The 10,380-nt window shown below is 43.1% G+C and overlaps 1 protein-coding gene across 1 annotated transcript; it reads right to left on the reverse strand.

Moving 5' to 3' along the window:
• Positions 1 to 4,907: 4,907 nt before the first annotated feature.
• ccdc78 (coiled-coil domain containing 78) lies at positions 4,908 to 10,095 on the reverse strand. The gene is made up of 15 exons (XM_031843347.1): positions 10,007 to 10,095; positions 9,630 to 9,761; positions 9,476 to 9,562; positions 8,911 to 9,267; positions 8,229 to 8,279; positions 8,051 to 8,139; positions 7,685 to 7,763; positions 7,416 to 7,541; positions 7,130 to 7,326; positions 6,805 to 6,979; positions 6,087 to 6,130; positions 5,928 to 5,994; positions 5,705 to 5,805; positions 5,588 to 5,652; positions 4,908 to 5,307 (listed from the first exon to the last, which is right to left on the reverse strand). Exons 1-15 carry the CDS (start codon positions 10,070 to 10,072, stop codon positions 5,222 to 5,224), a joined length of 1,722 nt encoding a protein of 573 aa, XP_031699207.1. The 5' UTR covers positions 10,073 to 10,095; the 3' UTR covers positions 4,908 to 5,221.
• Positions 10,096 to 10,380: the final 285 nt, after the last annotated feature.

Genomic DNA, 10,380 nt, shown 5'->3' on the forward strand with positions numbered 1-10,380 from the left:
CCGGCTTTAAAGTTGAGTGGGCAGTTTGGCTGGGGTTGAGAGGTCACGGCAGAATAGAGAACAAGTGTAGAGCGGTGCAAGAGCATGTTTATCTGGCCATGTTATCCTTCTGAAGTAGTGAAGGGAGGAGAGCGAGGAGCCCCCTTTGTTCCTCAAGAGCCTGCAGATGGCTGTAATCCCTTCCAAAAAATGCGCACTGAAAATCAATCAAGACAGGGTGGACATGGTGTATGAGTGTGTGGAGGCGGGCGACACTTTTGTCAGGGAGGGGGTCCCGCAAAGAAACACAAGTTGGGTCAAACAAGCGTCTTTGGCGCTTTCCCGCCAAAAAAAAGTATTGTAAGGAAAGACCGAGGGAATGAATTGCGACCCCCTTCAATGAAGGCCCGCTCGCTATACCCCTCCATTTGAGCTGAATACAGCTGCCATCACCTCACCGTATCCTGGTGCCGGCAGGGGGTACAACCACAAAAACCTCCAAACACTGACATCATACTCTAATAAGGCTACTTAGAGACATTCACTGTGGCAGGATGAGGGGAAACATGCTCACATAGAAGCAAATAGATGGACAGACAGACAGATAGATGCGGATGGTTAACAGGTATGTTTACCATGTTAACTACTATAGTTCAACATGTTAGCATGTTGGCTGATTTGTCCATTCGCTAAACACAAAAGTACTGCAGAGGCTGATGGGAATTCCATTAGTTTTGTAGGTATTTTGGGATAAATGAAAGTGCTGGACAAATTTAAATGTTGACCTGATTATGGTGCTAGATTTAAAATTAGGGGTTACAATTGATCCTGAGTTAGATTTGTATGCCTGTAGCTAATTAGTTTGGCAATCCATCCAATATCTGTAGAAACAAGTCATCAAAAAACTAAAATGTGAACCCGATGATGATTCTATCAGAAAAAACAAGGGATCACCAAAGTCAACAGGATTCATCCTCAGGGGACCATGAATATCATTACAAAATGTCCTCGCAATCCATCCAATACTTGTTGAGACGTTTCAGTCTGGACCAACACCTATTCTAAAATATGATCATTTTCTGAGAACAACAAAGATTTTCCTGCATTTCATCCTGTGCTAAAACCCTCGTCTGTAAACAGAACTCTTTGTAACACAATGATTCTAGAATGTTCTGTCTAACTTCCTCATGCGACCGACGTCAGGCCTCTAGACTGAGAGTCTGCTCACTACAAGGAGGCACAGCTGTCTTTGGAAGGGCTCTCCAACCCTGCCAATTAACCACAAGGATTATGGTTTTCTGACAAAACCAGTCTGATTGTCTAAACAAAGCAGAGAAACCTCCCCGGCAGATCAGTTCTGTTCTTCTCTTCCTATACCAACCACCTGTGTGTTTCTCCCATCTAATCCTGCAGAACCACCTCCCCTTTCGTTTCATTTTATTGCCTGTTATCTTGCTCCTCTAGTCATCTTGGGTTACCTCCTCAGGGACATATTGCACTGTTCCTATTGTTCAAATTGTTTATGGAAAGAGGTAGGCAGGAACGAAACTGCCACTCACATTGGTTTTGTTATGTTACTAGTATCCCCTTCCATTTTTCTTCTGCAAAACACAGCTTCAGGGCAAGATTTGTCAACAGACACGCCTGGTGCGCTGTGTTGCAAAACACGTGATGGTATTGAATAGCGCTCACACTTGTGCAGATGTTAATTTGTTAGTATTAAAGAAAAAAATGCGAAAGATACCCAGCCAGCCAGCAAACTAACTGCTTTAACCAGCGTGAGAGTGTTTAAGTTTTTTTTTCCTTTTAGCATTCTTGAAAAAGAACCTTAAAGGAACATACTACTCCTATGGCACAATATGCCGGTGCAATGCAACGGCTGCTAAAAGCACTTGATCTTGTTGGATCGAGTGAAAAGAAAAAGAAACAGAAAAAACTTGTGAAGCCATTTATGCGCCAGACGTGCTGACAGTCAGGCAGCATGTTTATATTCCAACAAAGTGCACTCACACATTGTGCATCAGCCCAGCCGCTGTGGCCTGTCTGATGTGTCAGAAGCTCCTGAGCCTTTCTCTCCCTTCGCTCTACGCTCATTCCAGTGGAACATGTGCGCTGGAATTCTCCCCCAATTAAGACAGGGATTAGCCAGGTCCGCTGTGGGAACCAGCCGAGTGTGGGAAAACAGAGGGCCTGTCCCTCTCTCCTTCCCTCACTGACACTCAGCCTCATTCTCACTCGCTCTCGCTCATCAAGCTGCCTCCCTCCCCTGTCTTTCTCACCCTTACTGTAATTCTTCCTCCTCCATTTTCTCACCCTATATCTCATCTTTCCTAAACTTTCTCATACCTTCCAATTTGTCTCTTTACAGCTCCCTCTGTATAAGCCCAACTTCCAACAATCATTTTTCTATTGTTTCCACTCTCATCTTTATAGTCATGTACAATTACCCCTTTATTTTTTTGTCTCTCCTTTTCAATCTTTCGCCCTCTTTCTTAGCCACCCAGAATCTCCACAGCTTTCAGCCCTGATTCTTCAAGGTTTTCTGAAGTGCACGGTTCTTCTGTGCGCCCCTCTCCTGCCCCTTCCCTCCTCCCTCTTAATGCCTCTCTAGCCTTCATACTGAAAGCTTGTCTGGGTGGGGGGAGGAGCTGGGGAGTCTTGCATGAATAGTCTGAGACTGTCAGACTAAAAGAGGGGGTCGAAAAGACAGCTCATCAGAAAAAAAAAAAACAGGTGTCTCAGAAAACAGACAGTTACGTATAGTTTATGTTGGCATTTTTGCATTTGCTCATTAAAATCCAACATAAAAATTGTATTGAACTAATCCTATTATTGGTGGAGTGAATATACAATCTGCAGCATCCTTTAAAAACAATCATAAATCTCATCAGTATCATGGGAGAATTCAAGAAACAATCCATAGAATTTGAATGAGCATGAACTGAACATCCATGGGAACATCCTGGTTGAAGTTCAATGCTCAATTTTCATTGTCGTTTCTTTCTCATGATCTTGCAATGCTCTCACTATCACACCGGATTCCTCTCCCACTGCCTCCACATTCCTCCTACTCATTGTCACCTTTTCTTCCTCATTCCCACTCTGCCTCTTACTTTCCTTGCGTTCCCATAAATCCTTTCCCCGTGCACTCCTCCACACAAGGCTTGTCCGTTCCAATTATGGCAGGGCCGTCCAGCCCCCCCCCCCCCGGCTCACACACTCTGCACACACAGACCGCTCTCATTAAGCCTGTATCAATTAGGCATTAACCTCCTAAAACAAAGGGCCTCTTGACAAGACCTCACATCGCAGGCCATGTGAGGTACTTCCTCTGCATCGCTCCACCCTGCTTCCCATCCGCAGAGCGACACATTCATCCAACCTCTTTCCCACTGTGCTGCGCACAAAACTAAATCGGGGCCTAAAGCATCTTCAGCAAAACAGAAGAGAGAAAGCGAATAATCAAACGTGTACTTGCAGTTGTTGATTAGGTGAGGGTCTTCAGCTAAACCAGAATGCTAATGTCGGATGTATTTTTGTTAACCATTCACATTTATGCTTCTGTAGACGACTAAAGTGTAATTATTGGTGGTTTCATGTGGTTCCCAAAATGTACAAATATCCCGCACCATTTCTCCTTCACAGCTCAGCATTCCCGATGATTGTTTTTACTTTTACTGGACTATGCTATCAGACAACACCAACACTGTATTAAGGTTTTCAATTCCTCAATGAATAACGAAACACGTAAGTTTGAATTTTAAAAAGTCAGTTATTTTATTTCACATTACAAAAAGAGTCATCCCTTTTTGGTAAAACTAAAGGACATAAAAGACAATTACAGTTTTAACTGCGTCTTTCTTTTTGTTGCCAATACAAGATGTTATGAAAGTGTTTAGGAGCATTACAGTGGTTGAGATGGTATCATGGAGGACCTGAACAATATTACAGAATGCAATGCAAAAATCCTGAAATGAAAACCATCTTTGTGAAGCTTAAAATGCTGAGTTTTTATAAGACAGTCAGAAAAGAGTCAATTTGACGCAAAGGTAATTTCTGCATTATGTGTGGTTGTTCCCGCTACAGTACGCGTCTCCAGGACCACAGTTTGCCATGATGTGTAAGTACAGTTGTTTTATGTTAGATAAATCAATTGGTCTATACTAGACCAATTGCATCTTATCTAATCATTGTAGTGATCAGGTTTTTGCATCATCATAGTGACCACACATAGTGGTTAATAAAAAGTTGTTTACAGTCTAAAAATTGAATTTTCCCCAAATGCCCCAAGTTGGGAAGAAGACTTGGCACTTTGCCTCGGGGACCAGCTGTGGTGCAACAGACTTCAACCTCCACTCAATGCATTTACAATGTCACAGTTTCTACTATTTACCTACTACTTTTTCCTGCTTTTCGTTTACTCGGTGTAAACTTTATTTACACACGTTTGCGGCAGCTTCTGCAGGCACATCATCTCTCCGTCTTTGTTGGCGAAGCAGCAAAGAACAACCTGGTTTAGATTTTCCCACAGATCTGCCGGTGAGAGGAGTGGTCCCCCCAGCACCCAGTGCTTTGGCACAGTGACTATGTTGGCACAGACCCAAGCTGAACACCCCCCACCCCTTTTCCCAGGGCCCTGGGAGTGTAATACATTACGAACAAAATCCCACTTCCCTTTCCTCTCAAACTTTCACACCCGTGCTCCCTCCCTCCCCAGGGCTGGCATGCCCCCTGAAAAGGGGATTGGGGTGACATGCGTTGGAAATACTCTACTTTTCCCATCATCCCCCCCCCCCCCTCCGAGTATTTCAGCCTCACATTTTTTCAACATTAAACTCGACATAAATCTTACTGCGGTTCTTTTTAATCGAACCTTTCAACTTTTAAAGTATTTGTTTTCTAGAAAGAATGTCCCAATGTTTAAGTTATGCCAGCTATGGAGCTATGGCAGGAAACCCAGCTACCAAAACACACCAGAAAAAAATGTAGACCCTTTCACTGTTAAAGGGATTTAAAGGGAATAGATGACTATTCACACCAACACAGAGGTTATAAATATGAACCCTCATTCTTGAAAAAAAGCCTGGCTTGTTTGCACCACAGTTCCCAGCGCGGCATTGAGGGGAAAGTATTCACGGGTGTGCATGTGTCTTGGTAACATGTAATGACATTATTCTCACCAGGGTGACCCCTCATTGTCACCGCGCTTTCTTCTCCCGAGCTCGTGAAATTGACATAAGCTTTACAAACATTCCAGGCATTTTTTTCTCAAGGCCGGATTTCTTTGGGGGCCTTTCATGGAGAAAAGCACCAGTATGAGCAGCACCACTTAGTGATGGTGTGAATGCACACCATACATACATTATGTCCTCTGGTCAAATCAAGTTGTTTATAATAAGTATCCACTTTAAAAGAAATGTGAATGAAACCAGCGTACATGTAAGATTTCACTTAAATAAATGTTTAAAACTACATTTTCCTGTTTCATTTTTAGAATTTAAAGTATGAGGTGTAATGTAAAAACTGTGCAATTTGATACTAACTTGCAATAAATAACTGGGGTTTAGATTTTGTGGACATTGTTCTTAATGGAGTGAAGAATTTGCACTTTGGGAGCGCCCAGCCTCCTGTATTCCATGCAGTCTGCAGAGACGTGAGCTCTCCTCTTTATACCTGCAGGTAGTGGTAAAGCTCAATGTAACGCTATTTAGAAAGACTTCCTGACCTGCCCAGGTGATTGTCAACATAGTCCTGCAACTTCCACACCTGCGCCTCTGCAACCGTTGCCCTGGTTAGGAGAAGGGCACGCTCCTTCTCAAAGCCCGCCTTTTTTGAAGAAAGGAAATCAAATCGAAGAAAATAATTCGTTTTTAAGTGAGGTTATAAAAATGAATGTTCTCTGTGTGAGGGATGTAATTTGATAATCCAAAGTTTAAGGTTTTGTTTACCAGTGTTGAGTCTTCGATCTCCCTCAGCTGTTTCCTCGTGTCTGACCAGGATTCCTCACATGCCGGCCTGATAATGATACATTTTTCATAACTTTTTATGACACAATCCACAGCTGACCCCATTTGTCATTTGGTAAAATGGAAAAAAATGACACTCACTCCTGACGGCTTACATTCTGAACAGGCATTTCGAGGACAGCCACCTGCAACGGCAAAGTCAGGGTGAAGGTCCTGAATCCGCATAAATACATAAAAGTATGTAAAACAATGAAGCAATATAAATGAAGACTTTGAAGTACAAACAAGGTCGGGCTTTCATTCAATTCAATTCTCTAAAGAAATGCCCCATAGGAACAAATTAAATATCGGAAAGAAACAGAATCAAATACCAGCACATCAAAAGCTCAGTAAATAACACGATATATCTTGTTTGTTTACACAATAAAATTTATGTAAAAACAACAACTTCTGGCTTTAAATATTTGTTGACCAGGTGCAGATACTTCCAGTCACTGCTCTTCTTTGCAAATTAGCATTTTTCCACAAAAGACAAATCATTTATTTTAAAACACATTAAAATAAATATTTACTGCCGACACTGCTGCAGCAGTCATCCTGACAAACACACAGGTAAGATTCAAATCAACCCATCCATCAGTTCTGCTACATGATCTGCAGTCCACCTCTGCAGCAGTAAAGCTTTTTGTTGTCATACGACACACTTTGATGTCATTTTTTCCAGTTCACCGCCACATGCCGTTTGGCTTTGTGAGGGAAGAATGGACACAAAGAAGAATCCCCACAGATCAAATACAGAAATACACCAGACAAAACAAAAGCAGGTCACTTCAAAGCAGCCACCTTTCTTTTGCGCTACCTGCTTCCTGGCCGCCTGCAGCTGACACTCCAGCCTCGCCTTGTCCTGGCGGAGGTGATGGAGCTCCTTCTCAGGTTCACCTCTGAGCTCAGTGGGCTCCAGGCTGAAGCTGGCTTCGGGGGGTCCGGGGTCAAGACCGCACCCCATTTGGGCTAAGACCTGGTCCCTCTGAACCCTAAAGATCACAGTGTATCGATGTGGCCAGTTACTCATTATGGATTAGCTGGGAATTCGCTCCTGATGTTTCGTTTTTTTATTCAGTCACTAATCTTTGCTTTGATTTCTTCATGTCTGCACAAACAGCAAAGCACACATGAAGTCTCACCTGTACGCAATAAGAAGAGCATGATGGGTCTTGGTGACTTTCTGAAGTCTCTTCTTATATGAGCGAGCAGCATGGGCTAGCTGTTCCTCCCTGACCCTGTAGGATGAACGAACATCCTGGAGCATGTTGTCCACGTGTGCCCTCATCTTAGAAGTCCCTGAAGGGCTTTTACCTTCTCCAAGTCCATCGATGTACTCCTAAACGAGAGGCGAGCACATTGGATGTTGTGTTAAGACATTGTGCCGCACTACTTTGTAGACATGAGTGTGCGAGCACTGCAACTTACGGCTAAGTCCCGTAAATAGCACACGAGCCTTGCACGGTATTCCTCATTCAGCTCTTTGAGTTGAAGCTGCAGCTTTGAGTTCTCTTCTTCTACCTCCTTCACTTGGCTCTGAGAGCACATCAGGGCCTTGGATAGAAATATGACCAACATGATTTGAAACATTTCCACCAAGTGAAAAACATGAATTCAAAGGTTTGTGAAACAGTGATAATAATCTATAATCATTTCAGGATGTTCTGTAAATCAGTGTGGGATGTTTAAATGCTCACTGCACTCTGCTCAGATAGTTCCTGCTGGCGATTACGGATGGCTCTCTTGTTCTCTTGATGCTCTTTACCCATTGCCACCCTGATAACCAAACACAGGCTCAACAATAAGAGAGTAGCGACCAAAATCCACGGACAGCCACATCACAGGGGCGATGCAAAGAGACCACATCACACACACAGCAAATAAAGCCACGGTTTAGAACAAAAAAAAATCAAAGAAGGGACCACAGAGCAGATGTGAGGGGGATGAACACTGGGCCGTACTTCCTGAGATGGGTTTGGCTGTTTGACGACTGGAAATGGAAAGATAATGATGTTTCACAGTAATCAAGCTTGTGCACGAGTACATGACAAACCGGCCCTCACACTTTCTCCTCCAGTTTCTTCTGCTGCTCCTCGTAGCTGTTCTTCATTTTCTCCAGCATGTCTTTGATCTCATCTTGGTTTCCAAGTAGCTACGTGAGAGCAAACGAACCAATGGTAAGTTTACTGATGCCCATAAAACATGTGTGTTGGCCACTGCTCCAAAGAATAAAACACTTACAGTTTTTTCCATAGTTTTTTGCTCTTTGTCCAAAGCTGCCAGATCCTCAAGCTGTATATACAATGTTATACAATTGGAATAAACATTTAACATATAATGACATACATACAAACGGAAACAATGGCAAGTATAATATTTCAAATGAAAGATGTAGTTCAACCCAAAATGAAAAGGTTTTAGCAGTCAAAAGAAAACGTGTTTTATAAACATGATCATTTCTTGATTGCAAAATCAAGGCTTTGTCTGAGAATGATGTGGGAAATGACGTGGGGAATACTAGTCTTGCTTACCTAACAGTACAGTAAATCATGTTGCAATGGTAGTAAGTTGCATGAACCCTTTGAAGAAATGTGAGAAAGATGATCCTCACAAGACAAACTATAATTTACATTTGTTTGTTTTTTATCATCAAGAACATGTTCTGCTTATGTTGGAGCTGAAAAGCATTTCTTTCTTCTTTTTTTTGGATAACCGAGATGGGACTAACATGATCTGTGTTTGGTTTTCCAAAAAACTGAGTGGTTTCAATAATGACACAATTTAGATTTTGGTGTGGGCAACTACAACAAAAAGCCCCAAAAATTCCAGGAACTACAGACTTGAACTTAACTCTGGAATCAAACCAGGAACTGAAAGTCCCCTGTGCCCGTTCCTATATCGTGTTGAAGATGAATTAACTTACCTTGACTCTGTTGCGTGACATGCGGCTGATCAAGACCCGCACCCTGTCCAGCTCACCGTGCAGGCCCTGGGTGGTTGTCCTCTCACTCTGCTGCTGCTCCTCCAGCTGCCTACGCAGGGCGTCCTGGGCCCGGGCCAGAGCCAGCAGCTCAGTGCTCAGCTTGTCGCTCTGGGCGAGCTCCTCATCACGGGCCTCAGCCAGAGCGAGGTAGTTCTTCTTCAGCGTGGCGTACTCCTCTGTCAGGTCTTGGCCGCTCTTTTCTCCCATTTTCAGAAGAGCCTCGGCAGACTGGAGTTCCCTGAATAAGTTGTCTCGTTTCATCTCAAGCTCTGTTATCGCACCGGCTTGGTTCAATATCTAACGAGAGGAAAAGAGAAGTGCAGTGCACACAGCCTCAGTGATTCAGGGTCACACTGTATGCACACGGAGAGTTAACACATACAACTTAATGTTAACCCAGAGGAAAGGCTTTCCCCCCCAAACCATTTTAGGATTATTAAATCTTCTTATCCTAAAGCTTCACTGGTGAAATAAAGGATACATTTAACCAGCAAATAACCCTCACCTTGTTTTTCAGCTCAAACGTCTCTTCTTCAAACTGCTCTCTCATCTTGTTGGTCTGCATTTTGTCCTCCACGAGCTCCTTAGATATCTGAAAGTTCAGACGGATGCATTGAACTTGTAGTTCATAAATGCTTCACATAGCTCATGAACTCTACCTTGAGTTTTTCCTCTTCACTCCGGACCAGCCTGCAGGACAAATCTGTGTTGGAGCTGGCCAGGTGGCCCAGTCTGCTCTGCAGGTAGCCCACTTTGGTGAAAAGGCGTTCATTTTTGCCACGCAGCTGCAGCTACAGTGAGGTGAACAGAAACAGCTTTCTACAATGACATGACAAAGGCACATTATCCACGTTCAGGCTCTCCCATGTTGGCTCCATTGTAGCTCGTGTTGCATCTAAAGGACAATTAGCGTTAAGATACCCACCTGTGAGTCTGTGGCCTTTGTTCATTTCCACCACTAAGCTTACTTCACAAACCAACTAACCTTTTAGAAGTGATAACCCTACATATAAACACTGACCAGTCATTTACTCACATTTTCTTCGGTCAGAGCTTGAAGTCGCTCCTCAAGTTCATTTGGAGTCTTGTGGTTTGTGTCCATCTTTATTCGCCGTCAACGGATGCTTAAAGTAACGCACACACTGTATCCACCAACAATGTTGCCATGGCTCGTCAACACACACACACACACACACACACACACACACACACACACACACACAATAAAAAGTTGTGGACACAGGTTTTTTTTTTTTTTTCAAACTTTATTCTGATCAAGGAATAGCACCACAACTGCCACGGTAGAAATGTCAATGAAATAGTTGTATCACAGTTGTATCACAAAAAAATTAACTTCATGGGAACATCTAACAGATACATTAACTTATTGCTTTTATGATTTTACTGTTT

Source organism: Anarrhichthys ocellatus, unplaced genomic scaffold (genome assembly GCF_004355925.1).
Source record: "Anarrhichthys ocellatus isolate YVR2014 unplaced genomic scaffold, GSC_Weel_1.0 scaffold4, whole genome shotgun sequence".
Taxonomy (NCBI): Eukaryota; Metazoa; Chordata; class Actinopteri; order Perciformes; family Anarhichadidae; genus Anarrhichthys; species Anarrhichthys ocellatus.